This window comes from Microtus oregoni, unplaced genomic scaffold, assembly GCF_018167655.1.
Source record: "Microtus oregoni isolate MIOR12 unplaced genomic scaffold, Mior012 000022F_ref0000154, whole genome shotgun sequence".
NCBI classification, from domain to species: domain Eukaryota; kingdom Metazoa; phylum Chordata; class Mammalia; order Rodentia; family Cricetidae; genus Microtus; species Microtus oregoni.
Window position 1 is genome coordinate 17,356,120 of NW_024543081.1, and position 17,060 is coordinate 17,373,179.

General features: G+C 47.5%; 1 protein-coding gene across 6 annotated transcripts; it reads right to left on the reverse strand.

The window, feature by feature from the left end:
- Positions 1-489: 489 nt before the first annotated feature.
- Positions 490-17,048, reverse strand: Znf623 (zinc finger protein 623). Of its 6 annotated transcripts, XM_041672169.1 has the most exons (5): positions 9,477-9,663; positions 8,403-8,479; positions 4,828-6,870; positions 4,232-4,289; positions 490-3,283 (listed from the first exon to the last, which is right to left on the reverse strand). In XM_041672169.1, the coding sequence occupies exon 5, from the start codon at positions 3,208-3,210 to the stop codon at positions 1,711-1,713; it is 1,500 nt and encodes a 499-aa protein (XP_041528103.1). In that variant the 5' UTR covers positions 3,211-3,283; positions 4,232-4,289; positions 4,828-6,870; positions 8,403-8,479; positions 9,477-9,663; the 3' UTR covers positions 490-1,710. The 6 variants fall into 6 exon arrangements, with proteins under 6 accessions (XP_041528103.1, XP_041528105.1, XP_041528106.1 ...); XM_041672171.1 differs by lacking the exons at positions 8,403-8,479; positions 9,477-9,663 and having other exon boundaries at positions 4,828-6,171; positions 6,793-6,870; XM_041672172.1 differs by lacking the exons at positions 4,828-6,870; positions 8,403-8,479; positions 9,477-9,663 and adding an exon at positions 17,026-17,048.
- Between the last annotated feature and the right edge of the window lie 12 nt (positions 17,049-17,060).

The following is a 17,060-nucleotide window of genomic DNA, read 5'->3' on the forward strand; positions in this document are numbered from 1 at the left end:
GTGATACGTCTGGCTCCACCAGCACACTCCCCATAGGGTGCATGGCACCTTCTTACTCTCATCTTTCAAGAATCTAAAACTATTCCTCAAATATCTTAATTTCAAACATTTCCAAACAAGTGACGTTAGAAAGAGACAGTCGAGCCTGGAGCTGCTAAAATAGAAAAAGACTGATGTAAACATGAGGGCATTGCCCTCAAAGTACAATGGGCAGCTCTGAATGAGGGCCATGCCACACCTGGTGGGTAAGAACCACAGACAGGAGATAGCCAGCAACTCTAAAGAGCAAGTATCAACAGGACTTGGGGAGACAGTACTTCCTAGTAAAACAGACCACGCTGATGACAGAAAGAACATCCCCAAACTTAAAAACAGCAATACAGAATGGTAGCAGGTGTTGTAGCACACACCTGTCACCCCAACACTGAGGAGATTGGGGGTGGCGAGGAGTCTGAGGCCAGTCTGGGCCACATGGTGAGAACCTGTCTCGAGACAGTAGACAGATAAAGGATAAGCCAATTACGCAGACTTGGGTTTTTGCTTCGTTTATTGTCATGTGCTAGACACTAGGGACATGGGAATCAATGATATATGATCATTGTCCTCAGGGAACAGAGCACAATGAAAAAGAATTCAAAATTGTGGTACAGTAGCAGAGGGAAGCACTGAGCAACAGAAGCACAAGCCACAAAGCCAGCTCGGTTCTAAGGAAGCATTCTGGGGCATGGTGCCTGAGAGAGGCCTTGCAGAATAATCAGGAGCGACTTGGGAGACAGGGGAAGACCCATGAGGACAGGAATGGGAGCGGCCTGGAGGATGTGGACGGAGGAACAAGTCAAAAGCTTTACCAGGAGTCAAACAGTTGAGAAAGCAAAGGCCAGGGACTTGGCCCTGTGGTGGCCCTGTGGCGTGGAGTTTAGTCCCAGACAATAGGGAAGAACCAACTGGCAGTTTTGCATGAGAAAACCCCTTTCTCCAACCTTTCAGAGAAGTAGCCATATCTCTGAAAAGATTTAACTCGACAGTGTGTAACTTTAACGAAAATCTAGAAAATGCTCTAGAGGCTCTCCCTCAGTGTTCAGCTCAAAGCCAGCTGTCCAGTCCCCCTGAAAGACCCGGATAAATTCAGACCCCTCTAGCAGAAAAAGTAGAGCCAAAAAAAAAAAAAATCTAGCAGGGAGAGGAGAACCAAAATCTAGGTTAGCCGGTTCAGTGACTCTGGTCCAGGAACTAGCTAACTTTGAAGTTAGATTATAATCTTGAGAATAATCTTGAGAAACAGGGAGTTACCCCCTTGTGATTATCACTGGTATTTTCGGAATTTTCCAATGATGCCCTCCCTACCTCCTTTGGGTTATTGGGTTATGGTTTCTTCCCTTAAATACCCCTTCTCCCAGCTACTCGGGGTCGAACTCTACCCCTACGTGGGAAATGATTTTCAGCCCCAGTGCACTGGTTCCTGTCCTGTCAATAAACCTCATGTGATTGCAGCAAGGACGGTCTCTCGTGAGTTCCTGGGGGGTTGTGTTATCCCAAGACTTGAGTGAGAGTCCCCCCACTCTGAGGGTCTTTCACCTCAGCTTTCCTGACCTGGTGACAGACGACAGACCTAACCACAAGTAGGCTATCTGTGACTTGGGAAATGTGACAAGCCACATACTAAGTATGCCCGTTTCCAAGCACCACTTACTGACTCCAAGAGCGACTGTCTCATAAGTGACCTGCATGACACCCCTGATCTGTAGACGCCTCTCCCAAATGAAGGGCGGTCTCGCTCAGGGAAAGATCCTCATGGTGGACAAGGTCTGGGGGTGGGGTGAGATCCGTTCCATGCTGACCGTACTGGTGGAGCTTCTCCTTGGTGTGCGTCTTCTGGTGCTGAAGGAAGTTGGACCTCTGTATAAAGCCTTTCCCACAGTAACTGCACACGTAGGGCTTCTCCCCAGTGTGGACGATCTGATGCAGCAACAGCTTGGAGCTCTGGATGAAGGCTTTCCCGCAGTCTTTGCACTCAAAGGGTCTGTCTCCGGTGTGGATCTTCTGATGCTCAGTGAGGTGGGCCTTCTGCAGGAAAGCCTTCCCACACTCTTTGCACTCGTACACCCGCTCGCCGGTGTGGATTTTCTGGTGTCGTATGAGGTACGAGCTCAGAAAGAAGGCTTTGCCACATTCGTTACACTCGTAGAGTTTTTCCCCGGTGTGGATCCTCTGGTGCTGAGTGAAGTTGGACGTCTGACTGAAGCGCTTCCCACACTCATTGCACACGTAAGGCCGTTCTCCGGTATGGATTCTCTGATGTTGGATGAGCTTTGAGCTGCGAATAAAGGCCTTCCCACACTCGTGACACTCAAAGGGTCTCTCTCCAGTGTGAATTCTCTGGTGTTCAATGAGGTCCGAACGGTGCCGGAAGGCTTTCCCACAGTCTCTGCATTCATACTGTTTCACCTCTGTGTGGATCTGGTAGTGCCGAATAAGGCTCGAGCTCCGAATGAAAGATTTCCCACACTCGTTACACTCGTAGGGTCTCTCTCCCGTGTGAATTCTCTGATGGCGAATGAGTAAGGAGCTCTGACTGAAGCCTTTCCCACACTCTTTGCACTCAAAAGGCCTCTCTCTGGTGTGGACTCTCTGGTGTCGAAGCAGGTCTGAACTGTGACAAAACGCTTTCCCACACTGTGCACACTTGAACGGCTTCTCGCCGCTGTGTGCACGCTGGTGCTCAACTAGGTCAGCGTAGTGAATGAGGTCTTTCCCACACACGTTGCACACAGAGAGCCTGTCCCCAGCGTGGACTCTCTGGTGTTCGGTGAGGAGGGAGTTTTGACTGAAGCCTTTCCCACAGCGATCACACTGATAAGGCTTCTCCCCCGCGTGAGAAATCGGATGTGGAACTACATTTGAATTGAATGGGAAGCTTCTGCCACCAACACCACAAGAACGGGTCTCCCCTTCTATGAGCTCTCTCTGAAGGATCAGAAGGTTTGAGTTGAGAACAGGGTTTCTTCCTGACTTACTGCATAGCTGGGCTGTCTCTCCTGTTTGGATTTTCCAGTGGGTCACTGTTATCTGTTTGAAGCCCCCCTCCTGAGAGGGGGGACTCTCGAGGCTCTGTCTTTCTGGATTCCCCAACAGCGGCGCTAACCTGTCTTCATGAAACTCCCTGGGCTCTGAGGCGGAAGGCTCCAGCACTGTAAGTTTGTCAGACATCATATTCTGTGACTTTTCATCCCCAGAAGTTCAGGCTTCAGGAGCACCTTCTTGCCCCCAGCTCCTACAGTAGAATCTGAAATGAGAGAAGAAGATGTCTTTCCCTTCGTTAACAAAAAGCTGCTGAGCAGGCAGAAGCTCTAAAATTAAACTCCCATGCTAGTGAGAGAGGAAGCCTTTCCTCTGCCCACACTTCGGGCCCTTCACTGTTTCCAACTCTCACCTTGCTCCAACCCATTGTACACATGGGAAGGCTTCTTGGGGCCCCACCTCTCATATATCCAACCCCAGGACAAACAGGCCTGTGCCAGTTAAACAGCACCCCTCTACCTGTCCTGGGTGGGAGACAGAGAGACAGGGATATAGCTGGGGCTCTACTTAAAAATCAAGACATGTAGCCGGGCGGTGGTGGTGCACGCCTTTATCCCAGCACTCGGGAGGCAGAGGCAGGCAGATCTCTGTGAGTTTGAGGCCAGCCTGGGCTACATAGTGAGTTCCAGAACAGGCTCCAAAGCTACTGAGAAACCCTGTCTTGAAAAGCAAACAACAAAAAAAATCAAGACATGTAATTCTAAAGATCAGGCAAATAACATCCATCACTCCTCCTACCCTCCAGCCTCATCTGTCTTGTCCGCACCCAGTGAGCAGCCATGGTCCACAGCACTGCACTCGCTGTGTATGTGTAATACACAGGGCCTCAGTGCTAGCAGCAATGCGGCATTTCTGGCCTGCAGTGACTGAAGCCCAGAACCCAGCTGGGCTCTCAATCTCTCACCCTTTTGGTAGCCTTATAATCCAGTCCCCTCAATGGACTCCCCTGATGACTGGAATGGCTCCAGAGGCCTCACTGGCACAATTCTCAACAGTTTATATACTTAGCCCTAAAAATCATTGGGCTCTGTCTCCAAGAGTTGGCCCATTTCAGATAAAAAATAAAAAACAGAAATAACAACATCAACAAAAACCCTACATCTGTACTGAAGATGTACACACTTTTTATCTTTTATCTGGAGAACAGACTTACCTCACTGTCACAATGTATCAGGTACAGTAAGTAGCAGAGATGATTTAAAGGACAGGAGCTGTGAGCAGATGGCACCCAAACATTAACACATTTTTTTTAAAGGCAGGGTCTCACTATGTGGTACTGGCTGGCCTAGATCCCCCTACATGAACCAAGCTTGCCTCAGACTCGCATAGATCCACCTGCTTCTGCCTCCCCAGTGCCGAGATTAAAGGTACTGGCAATGCACAACATTTTAAGGAAGAGACTCAAGTAGCTGCAGTGAGAAAAGGTATAAATCCTCTTCGTGGAACTCAGCTGCCCTTTTCTTCCTGTCACCTGTGTGAGACCCAGCTCCGGCCACCTTCAGCCTGTTTTGGATCTGTCTGAACTCTTGCTGACCAAGTGCTCTTATATCTACAGCCCTGACACCCTGAGGGCTGCCAGCCATGACTACGCTCACCCAACTCTCTTTTTCTCCTCCTTCTTTTTTCTTTTCCTTCTTCTTCTTTTTTATTTTTATCTTTTATTTTTTGGTTTTTCAAGCCAGGGTCTCACTTTGTAGCTCTGTCTGTCCTGGAACTAGCTCTTGTAGACCAGGCTGGCCTCGAACTCACAGAGATCCACCTGCTTCCGAGTGCCAGGATTAAAGGTGTGTACCACTGCCCGGTCATCCTTTTCTTCTTTTCAAAAGGCCGACAGTGGGGTTGTAGAGATGGTTCTGCAGTTAAGAGTACTTGCTGTTCTTATAGAGGACCCAGGTTCAGTTCCCAGCATACACAACAACGGCAGCTCACAACTGTCTGTAACTTCACCTCCAGGGGATCTGATGCTGTTTTCTGACCTATGTGGGCATCAGGACCACATATGGTATATATACATATACAGGTAAAACATTCATACACATAAAATAAATATTTAAAATGTCTAGCATTTTTTCTATCCCTTAGCCCTTGCTTCAGTAAGAAAGCAAGGGCAGTGAGACAAGAACGCCCACTTCCACCGCCGGCCTGTGTTTACCTCCCTCTTCTCGGAATCAAGCTAAACTTGACCTGAGAGATGGTTCACCTCCCCTTGCTCTAGACCTCCTCCCATCCATCTCACCCAGCCATCATTCCCTCCCGCTTACACAGAAGCTTCTCTTGCCGTCTAGCCTGCCATTCCAATCAGCATACAGCAATGCTAGCTCTTCCATCCACTTAACTGGGGACAGAATTCCTGGACTGATATAGTAGGGAACAAGAGAGCCATGACATCTTCTAGGTAGATTATCAAAATCTCATTTAAAAAACTAAACGGCACACACATCTAGTCTCTGCTACTCCGGGGGGGAACATATATCCTGTTTCACAGAACAAGAATACCAACCTAACTTCCTGGCCTTTATTTCCTCTCCAGCTACCACCCCACCTCTCCTTTATAATGACACTCACAGGTCACTGAGTTTATTTTTGTATTTCCTTTCTTTCTTAAATACGCCGGGGTCAGGTTATCACAATAGTTTACGGTGTCACAAACTTCGGCCACTTACTCAGCTCCGCTTCTGCCCGCACCAGACACTCAATGACTTCTTACTCAGGAAGTTATCTTGTCACAGTGCCCCTGGGGCAGCCTCTACCAGCTTTCTCATTCACTAACTACCTTCTCCCAGTGTCTGGTGATGACAATGGAGCCTTGCCACAATCCAGGCAAGACCTCCTCCATCACTGACCTACCTTAGCAGAGAGATGGTATCTCTGGCTGGAAACAGTTTTCTTCCTGCAGCTGGGCTCTTTTCCAGCTTCGACATGACTAGTTCTCAACCTGATGCCTTCTCAGGTTTTCAAACCTCAGGTGTCAACCTTCCGGCTTCTGCTAAATCTGCCCCTTCTCCATCAGCTTGCACTGGTTCGGCCAGAACTGTGCATATCCTTAGTTCCCTTTACTTTTATGAATGCCCCACATCCAATCCACCAGCAGACCTATAGGCCAGACCATTATATTGCATTCTGCTCATCTCAAAACTCCAATGCTATTCTCTACTATTATTTCTTAACACGCAAGGGGGACAACTGTCTAACCTGTCTCCACTGTTTTCTGAAGAGCCAGCAGGATGACTCTTTAAAAGTATAAATGGAATGGTGACTTCCTGTGTAAAAACCTTCAAGGCTCTCCTAACTCCCCCTCCCCCCAGCATTCTTCTCCTTGGGTCACTTACTAGGCATTTGAGCCAGATCTTTCCCACCGCTCCTTCAAAGAGCGAGCTGTCTGGGCGTGTGGGTTGTGGGGTGGCCATGCAAGCTTTAAGCTTCAGAACCCCCAAAGCTACAGCAAGGCAGTGCTTCCAGCCTGCTGCACAGGAGTCTAACCGGCAGCCAGCATAAGGAAGTCTGAGGCAGCCCAGCCATGGTGCTCAGAAAGGACCAGTGTCATCTCACGTGTGTCAACAAGCGACAGGGAGAAGAGACGAGAAGAGAACGTGGATTAGCCAAGATCACTAGCCTAGTCAGGAGCTGAGCGAAGGCTCGGGTTCAGGTCTGTCACTCAGAGTCCACTTCGTGCTGTGAGAGACTTGATTCTTTGTAAATACATGTTGCTCTTACCGGGTGTTTTGCTTAGAAATGGACGAGGTTAGTACTATGAAGAAATTTGCAAGCAGTTGCGGGGACGAGGCAGAAATCCTTAATAAATAAATATATTTAACAAAAATAAAAAAAATTAAAAAAAAAAAGAAATTTGCATGTTGAAACTTAATGTTTGAAAAAAGGGTAAAATGGACATGTGGTTTCTGGTTTTAGACTTTTACTATTGTATGTAGCACTAAGGATATTATGCATTATGTAGAACTCAGGGTATTACGCATGCTGGGCAAGTAAGTGTCCTACCAATGAGCTACTCCTCAGCCCTGGATATCATACTTACAATGACGATGCTACCTGGAAACAAGCCTACATCTGTTTCTGTTTACAAGAATAGCTTAAAACCATGTTGCCTCTTTATGACTTTTATAAGTTCTTGCTTTAAGGGAAATCTCTTGAATAAAACGTATCTGCTTGAAGAAATGTTCATCTCAAAATCAGCAAATTGGGGGGGCTGGAGGGATGGCTCAGTGGTTAAGAGCATTGCCTGCTCTTCCAAAGGTCCTGAGTTCAATTCCCAGCAACCACATGGTGGCTCACAACCATCTGGAATGAGGTCTGGTGCCCTCTTCTGGACTGCAGACATACACACAGACAGAATATTGTATACATAATAAATAAATTAAAAAAATCAGCAAATTGGGGGCTTGGGAGATAGCCTGGCGGTTAAGAGCATTCGTTACTCTTCCAGAGGGGGGAAAAATGAAATTTAGGCTCTGGCAATGCTGAAGCTGCGTGGGCAGCCCGTATATGGTGGTTCTGTTGAACCTGTTTATATTGGGTTTCAGGGTCTAAGTTGATGAGGACGACTGACCAGGTCTCTTCCTCTATTCTTTCAGAGGTCTTGGGTTTAATTCCCGGAACCCACACAGCAGTTCACAACTCTGTAACTCCAGTTCTAGGGGATCCAATGCCCTCTTCTGGCTTTTGAGGGCACCAGGCACAAATGTGACGGACAGGGATATGTGCAGACTAAACACCCATACACATAAAATAAAATAAGAGGCACAAATGTGACGGACAGGGATATGTGCAGACTAAACACCCATACACATAAAATAAAATAAGAGTACGAAAATTGGCATAGCCTTGGGAATAGCCAGGCAAGTGGGCCTCAACACCCACCTCCTTAGAAGCCTCTGCCGTTGCACAGGCAGCTGGGTGCCACGTGGGCAAAGCAGGTTTGTATTCTGTTCTCAGAATCATCTATAAGTTTACCAGAGGCAGCTTACTGGAGGTCGAAAAGAATAGAGCTAGTGGCTGGCTGCCCCCTTAGGGCTCCTCGTCCAATCTCTGCCCCTAGTACCTGCACACAGGGTCTCCCACTGACACAAACAAGTTTCTTTTCCAACAAGCCCAGGGGCCTAACAGCAGCCATCTTCCTTCCACAAGCCAAAGAAGCAGTTAGGAGGGCTCTCTGAATTACTTCAAGCCTGCTGCTTCTCTGACATCCCTTCCAAGATCAGATCAGATCATGAGTTTTTCCCAGCTCTGCTTTCTATCACCCCCCCCCAATTATTCCAGGACTAGGATTCCACCCTCAAAGAACCAGCAGTGTCCAGAGCCAAATATACCGGCCTGTGAAGTTTCTCTGTACCTCCCACGAAGTATTGAAACAGATACAATGCTGCATCCACGAAAGGTCTGCAGTCTGCTAAAAAGGAAGTGAGACATGGCCTTAAAAGTCGGTGTGTAAATTGGGCATGGTGGCTCGCTCCTTTAATCCCAGCACTCGGGAGGCAGAGGCAGGTGGAACCAGCCTGGTTTACAGAGCAAGTTCCAAGACAGCTAGAGCTACACAGAGAAACTCTGTCTCTAAAACCTAAAACAACAACGAAACCCCGCGTGGAGTGGGGGATGGAGGGTGGCGCACTGATTTCTCCGCGAGCAAAAGACAATTATTTCTCTCTTTCATTGGGATGGGTCTCAGGGGAAGGATGTCTTGAGTGCACCGGGTGACTGTGAGTACCGGCTCCTGCAGGAAACTGCTGGAATTTAGAGCCATACTCCTGCTAAAACCCACAGGAAACCTTTAGCGTACTACTCAGGCCCTGGGGACTACTGGACCACAGTGGGGCAGGATGCAAGGAGGGTTAAATGTTCCGAGCATCATCACAGAGATATCACAGGCGTTGACTCTGTTATGTCATCACTGACTGTGACAGCTTGGCTGACACATGACCCCCACCTGGGAATCCTCCTTCAGGTCTTAAGAAGCTGATTCTGCCCAACACGCACATTATCTGCAACCCCCGAAGCACTGGGGTGCCTGCACTGCATCTCCTCCAGGAGAGACCGAGAGGTCTGACGAAAGGCAGGAGGGCAAGGTCCAAGCAGAACAGTAGATGCGTGCACCTGCACTCAGCTGCATCTGAGCAGCCTGCAAGCGGCCAAACAGAGGCCTGAGCTCTGGGCGCCAAGGATGAGTGTGCAACCCCTAAGGACCTCGATGTCGTAGGGCGACCAGCCCAAGCATCTATCACACCCAGGTCGGGGAGGAAAAACCGCAGGGCTCGGCCGGAACGAAGCAAGGAGCTGCGGACACCTGCAAAAATGAAGTGCAGCCAGGCCCGGAACACCAAACCGAATTGCTGAACCCCGCTGGCCACTAGCCCGCCCGCCCGCGCCAACTACGACGCCCCACTCACCCGGAGCCCGGCGGCGAGAGGACGGCACCGAAGCTTGCCGAGCCGCACCCGGCTGCGCAGCCCCGGGCGACCACAAAGCCCACACCGCCTCTGCACACCCCGGCCGGAAGCAACCCGACGCCCCGCCCGGAGGACATCCGTAGCCGCTCTAGGATGAAAGTGGGGACCCGAGCCTTCTCCGTGCCAGACTTCCGGCCCAGACCACTGCGTCCAGCCAGAGGACCCAGTGCGCAGACGCAGCGGTGAGAGGCCTTGTTTGCCCACGTGGGTATGGGGTTAGCGACGATGCCCAGCAGTAGATGTCGCCAGATATCCCTGGAAGAGCTGGGAAAGGCAGTCCTTGTAGAGAAATTTTACTGACGGTTTCTTGTTGGTTCGTTCTGGTGGTGTTGGTTCTGTTTGGAGCTTTTGGTTTTGGGTTTTTAAACACCTTTATTATTATTATTGTATGTGTGTGTGTGTGTGTGTGTGTGTGCACACGCGTGGTCGAAAGACAGCTTTGAGCCGCTGTGCCTGAGAACATGATCTTAACTTTGTAATAAGCCACTGGAGACTCAGAGTAGTGAAATTAAGGCAGTTTATTTTACGATCTTGCAAAGTTAAGCGTGAGCCTAGAATGCAAGCTGATTGAGGCAGAGAATTTTATTTTTATTGTGCATGTTAGTGTTTTGCCTGTGTGTGTGTATGTGCACCTTGTGCGTGCTTGGTGCTCATGGAGTCCGGAAGAGGGCACCAGATCCCCTGGAACTGGAGTTAGATATAGCTGCCATGTGGGTGTGGAAACCGTGCCAAGGATTCTTTGGAAGAGCAACTGTAACAATTAACTTTCTGTCCCGCTAGATAGTTCCCAAATAATGACACAGAGACTTCTTATTAATTATGAAAGCTCAGCGTATAGATCAGGCTTGTTCCTAACTAGCTGTTAACAAACTAACCCGTTTATAGTAATCTACAGTCTTTCACATGGGTTACCTCTCTTCCATCTTGCACCTCCTGTTTCCTCTCCATGTCTCCTAGTATCCTGTGCGCCTCCATTCCTCCTCCTCTTCTTTTCTCTCCCTGGAAATCTTTCCTATACTTCCTGCTTAGCTATTAGCCGTTCAGCTTTTTATTACACCAATCACAGCAAATACATCTTCACAAAGTGTAATTTGTAATTTGTAAATATCTCAAACAAGCAATGAGTGTTCTCTCCAGCCCCATGGAGGGTACAATCTTAATAGTCATATGTATTAACAAAAAACTGTGTGGGTTTTAATAGGTTCTATGTCACACACACACACACACCCATAATAAGTTTCTCTGCTGACGCAGTAAGCCAGGTCTAGCCTAATTGAAAAAACACAGTTATATTGAGCAAAGCAACTCCCGGGCAGGTTCTCTGCTCCCAGAGATCAAGGCCAAAGAAGTTGAATCCCCAGACTAAAACTGGAACATTTTATAGATTATAGGCAAGGGGTGATGTTGTGTCTGCCACAGCCATTGGCGCCTTTCATTTGTTTGGAGAATCTGTGAGCGAGCCGGAGAAATGGGGCTTTCCGGATGAGCTGGACGAGGCTCCAATCAAGCAGCTCTCTCTCTGTCTCTCTCTCTGAGTAACCCTGATTGTCTTGGAACTTGCTCTATAGACCACACTGGCCTCAAACTCTCAAACATTCGCCTGCCTTTGCCTCCCAAGTGCCGGGCTTAAAGACATGCATCACCACGCCCAGTTTATCTCTACATTTTATATCCTGTTTATTTGATATCCTCCTATAGAAGGTCAGACTCATGACCTTACAACCAAGCTTGGCTGCAGCTTTCTACCCTAAACTTCTAGGGTTTTTTTTGAGGGGGAGGGGAAGCTTAGCAGAGTTTGGTGCAGTTATGGGGGATAGCTAAATTAGCAGGTATAGCAGGGGGCTAGTGTTTTCTGTTCATTTTTATATAGACCTAAACTGGCTTGAGGAACCTTTGGAAATTAACCATTAGGTTTTACTCTTTTTTTTTTTTAAGATTTAGTTGTTTATTAATTATGTATACAGTATTCCACCTTCATGTATGCCTGCAGGCCAGAAGAGGGCACCAGATCTCATTATACATGGTGTGAGCTACTATGTGGTTGCTGGGAATTGAACTCAGGACCTCTGGAAGAGCAACCAGTGCTCTTAACCTCTGTATCGTCTCTCTAGTCCTAGGTTTCGCTTCTAACATATTGTTTTAGTTAAGAGTTTCTATTGCTGTGATGAAACACGATGACCAAGATGCAAGTTGGGGAGAACTATGACTCCATCATAGTCCACCCTTGACAGAAGTCAGAACAGGAGCTCAGACGGGCTAGAGCCTGGAGGTAGGAGAATCTGGCTGATCAGGGGCCATGGAGGGGGGCTGCTTACTGGCTTTCTCATCATGGCTTCCTCAGCCTGCTTTCTTACAGAACCACAGTGGCGTGGGCCTGGGACACCCCCCATTAGTCACATGCCCCACAGGCTTGCATACAGCCCAGTCTTAGGGAGGTGTTTTCTTTATTGAGGTTCCCTCCTCTCAGATGACTTTAGCTTGTGTCAAGTTGACATAAGACTATTCAGCACACATACTGTTCTAAAAATTGCACAAGTCTACAGAAGGTCTGTGTTGGCTCCTTCACTGGAGATGTCAGCCCCGCCGTGTGCCAGTGGCCAAGGATACCGCCAATGAAACTCTGTTCCAGTCAACTTTCTGGAGTCCTTTGGTCCCACCTGGATAGAAATGATGTGTTGAGGCAAAAACAAGTTCTTCAAGTATTGACCTTTGAGTACCCAAGGCCTAGGGGTCGCACAGGCAGAACCACTTACCTGTAGCTCCAAGCCCGAAGTGGAATTTATAAGCCAGAGGTTAAATGTTGTTGGCACTTAGATTAATGCCTTACTGCTCTACACGGTAACCACCAGTGACCCTGGCATTCAGCAGCAGCCGCGGTAATCCTCAACATCTAGTAGAAGTGTGTGGTGGCATTGGGCAGCAACTGTTAATATTACACCACCTGAGTCTCAGGCTCCCAGATCCTTAACTCCTACAGAGGCCAGTGTTTCCGTCCTGACGAGCCTGGGAGCTTTGGTCCTTTCAAAGCTTGTCAGCTCCCTACAACTCTGGCAACCAAGGCCATTTCCCACCTCCAGTCTGTCCCAGCCTCTGCTCCCTGCTAATGGCTGCTCTTTGGGACAGTCTAGATCCCACTGTCACCACCACCACTGTCCTCGCTACCATTTCCCTGCTCCACAGCTCTTCCTATGACCAGATAAACCTGCTCTACTCATGATTAAAAACAAAAGTAGACAAAAGAAAGACCACTGGAGAGAAGCCTTTAATTGGGCTTCTGGTTAGAGCACAGGGGAGTTTTCACTCAGCTGTCTTGGAAAACAAACAGGTAGCCTGCTCATACAAAAGGATGTTTGAATCAATTACAGAAGTCTTTAACTCAAACAAAGGATTTTGTGCATGTGCCGATTATACTACAGTCCGTGGCGCAAACAAAAACTGCACCAGTCATGGACCTTATGTTTGACTGCTAAGTAAAGTCTCCCTGTCTGGTCAAGTTGAAAATGGCTGTCAGTGTTCATCAGTGTGGGTCAATATTACACAGGTCAATATTTTTTACATTGTATGGCAGCCACACATTGAGCCAGGGTCTCAAGCCATAGGTCGCACCTGAGGTGGTCACCTAGCATTTACAGACAGACTGTCGCCAGGGTCAGGATATGCTAACGTTGTTCTGCTCCCTTTCTTGTAATTATGGGAAGAGGTTTTAATCTAAGCTAAGTGACAGAGCAGCCAGAGTTGCGGACATTTAGCCCCGCTACCCCGGAAATGCTAATGAACTTCCCCCTCAATTTACCTGTGGATATAAAAGCTGTTTTGAAAATAAACACGGGTGATCTTCAGGATTTAAATGAACCCTGAGACTCCCTTCCGATATTTCTGTGTGAACTGTGTCTCAATTATTCCTGTGCCTCCACGCCAGTCCAGAGAGATAAACATTAGAAGGGATGATTAGTTGTGAAATATTAGTTGAAGACGTGTTACATTTGATTATGCTGTGGAATATTTGTTTAATGATGCAAAGATGTGTTGCATTCTTCTATGTTGTATTTTTTTTAACTCTGTGAAGCTGTGTTACTTTGTCTGTCTAAAACACCTGATTAGGGGCTGGAGAGATGGTTAAGAGCACCGACTTCTCTTCTGGAGGACCCAGGCTCAATTCCCAGAACCCATATGGCAGCTCACCACTGTCTGTAACTCTAGGATCCAGCACCCTCACACAGATATACATACAGGCTAAATCACCAATAAAATAAACAATTTAAAAAAACCCACCTGATTGTTCTAATAATGAGATGAATGACCAATAACAAGGCAGTAGAAAGGAGAGGTGGGGCTGGAATGCAGAGAATAAATAGAAAGAGAAGAAGAGTAGAAAGAAGGACCCTGCCAGGCAGTGTTGGCATAAGCCTTTAATCTCAGCACTTGGGAGGCAGAGGCAAGCGGATCACTGTGAGTTCCAGGCCAGCCTGGTCTAAAAAGTGAGTTCCAGGACAACCAGGGCTACATAGAGAAACCCTGTCTTGAAAAAGCAAGAAAAAAAAAAAAAGGAGGACCAAGAAAGGGAGGAGAGGAGGACTCTAACCCGGGGCCTGCCATCCAACTACACAGCAAGTCATGGAGTAAGAAGTAAAAGGTATATAAAAAGGTAAAAGCCCAGAGGCAAAAGATATATGGGATAACATAAGAAAAGATGGCTAGAAATAAGCCAAGTTAAGACTAGACATTCATAAGAAAGAGTAAGTCTCTGTATGATTACTCTTTGGTGCCCTCCCCACCCCCCAGAGTAAGAGTTAAAAAAAATACCAACAACAGTTAGTAGCTGGGTACTTGCCTTGGGTGGATCTCTGTGAGTTCAAGGACAGCCTGGTGTACATAGCTAATTCCGGGTTAGCCAAAACTACATAGTGACATCCTGTCTCTAAGAAGAGGGGAAGTGATTACAGTAAAGCTTTATCATTATTAAACAATATGGTAACAGTGCTAAGCTTGTGCCCAAGGACAGTTTAGACAGGGTCTAGGACTAGACCTCTTCTCTAGAGATAACCAGCGCTGAAACTCCCAATACATCTTGCCAGTTAGGCTCAGAGGAGCACTCCGGAGGCTCCAGCAGACTCAGCATAACCCCAGCTAAAACTGCCCTAAATTCCTAGAAAATTTAAGTAAGGCCTTCTACTCTCCAGGGATCTTTTTCCACACAGCAAGGTCTTTGAAAGACCCAAACGTCATCCCTTTGAAATGAAATCAAAAAAGATGGGTTCCAAGTCTGTCAGTGTGGGAAGTTGCCCATGCTCCAATAAATGACCCTACACCCGTGCTCATGCTAAACAACCCTAGCTATATTCAGTGAGTCATTTAAAAAGACATAAAATTAGGAGGGGCCTCATTCAGACGAAGGGGCTCAGAGGGAATGGGGGGGGGTAAAGAAACTGATGAATGTGAATTAAATGAAAATACATCGTATCTGCCTATTAAATCATCAATCAGTAAATAAGAAATGTTGAAGCATTTCACTCCAGAGAGAGGCTCCTTAAAACTTGGGAAGCAGACAACTCACAGGTCTCAAGAAATCCCTAAAACCAGATTCATAAATTATATAAGCAACAAGGACAGCTGAGGAGGGGAGACCTGCCCAGCTAACTGCAAATCATGCAGAGAGCGCCAGGATTTCAGCTTTCCCAAGTCTTCATCATGCTGGGGTGGGCTCTTTAGTGATGTAACCCCAGTGAACTCACTGGTTCCCACAGTTGAAGGGAATTTCACAGAGCGGTGACTGACCTGACTCCTACCCTCTTGCCATTCCTGTTGGAGTTGCTTCCATCTCTCTGGCCACGCTGGAACTCCTTGAACTCTGCTGCAACCTCTTTAACCCACTGGAGACATCCTGTAGGCTACACGCAGATCGATAGATTCACTGTGTAAAGTATAATCTGTAGCCTCAAAGCTAATAATCATAGTAAAGATTGGAATACAGCAACTTGTGTTTGCTTCAGCTCGATATCAAGGGAAGCAGGACTACTTGGCATGTCGCTCCCAGTGAAATCACTATGCCGTTTGAATTTATTACTGTCCAATAAATTCTGATATTGTGGAAAAAAACGAAGTGTGCCAGTTCTTCCACAATTTATTTGGGCTTGGAGGGTTGGCAAATGCACCTGCCTGTCGAGCCATATCGTCTGCCCGTGTCTGTTGAGCCGTATCCTCAGCCTGTGTCTGTATTTTTAAATCAATACTACCAGCCCAGTTGATATAATTAGCTAAATTTAAAGCATCTGTTGTCCTACTGAAATCCTCATGACCAATACATATTTATACATACATTTTGTGTAAATATACACATACATATACATATATGTAGTACATATACATACCCTACATATAGACATAGATAGATAGATAGATAGATAGATAGATAGATAGATAGATAGATGTGTATGAGATTTTTTGAGACAGGGTTTCTCTGTGTAACAGCCTCGACAACATCTTAAATTATGTTTCATATTGAAAATTTAAACTATGAGCCAAAGGGGCCCGTGCCGGGGTTGTAGGAGTTTTTGTTTGTTTGATTCTGATTTTCCCAGACAGGATCCCTCTATGTAGTAGCCCTGGCTATCCTGGAATTTGTTCTGTAGACCAGGCTGGCCTGGAACTCTCAGAGATCCGCCTGCCTCTGCCTCCTGAGTGCTGGGATTAAAGCGTGCGCTACCACAGTCCTGCGGCAGAAGGGATTTTATTCACTGCTTTAAAATACTCTAGGTAAGAGAACCCAAGTCCTCTGTGAATTCTTGGCTGAAACTCACAACTGACCACCTAGAGGCCAGGCAGTGGTGGCGCAAGTCTTTGATCCCAGTATAGACAGGGGCATCTCAGTGAGTTCGATGCTAGCCTGGTCTGCAGAGCAAGTTCCAGGTCACTTAAGGCCGTATTGAGTTGGAGCCGTATTCAGACACAGCCCCTCCTCCTGGTCCCCTCTCCAGGCTCCCTGAGCCTAGCAGGAGCCCTCCTTGAGTCTGTGCCCTCCCTGCCAGGTGACTGATCTGGCTACGATTGCTGGTTATGCTAAGCAAACATCCTCCTATAGTTCCGGGTGCCCACACCCAATGCTGGCTACAGTCCTGAACTTGGCTACTTGTCTCTTTGGCTGCCCTTCTAGCCTTAGACCCATCCAGTTTCTCCACCCACTGCCCAAGTTCCCAATTCCTGATTTCCCTGGGCCTCATCAGGCCCCCTAACATCCTGGCTTCCCTCAGGGATGCAGCACAAACCCGAGCCCTATTCCAGAAACACAGAGAAACCCTGTCTCGAAAAAAAAAAAAAAAGATATTCCTGGCCAGACCACTTTTGCGTTACGAGACTGGTATCCGTACAACCACCAGAGTGTGTTTGGTCTTCAGCTTTGCAGTTCTGGCGGCTTAAGCAGAGCGCCCACGCCCCGCCCACAGAACTCGGTTTCCCAGAAGGCTGAGGCCCAGAGAACATTTCCCAGAATTACCCGCGCCGCTCCGGTGCTTAACCAAGACTTCATTT

Excerpts from the sequence above, each read along its gene's own strand:
- Znf623 (XM_041672172.1), bottom strand. The coding sequence starts at position 3,210 with ATGATGTCTGACAAACTTACAGTGCTGGAGCCTTCCGCCTCAGAGCCC.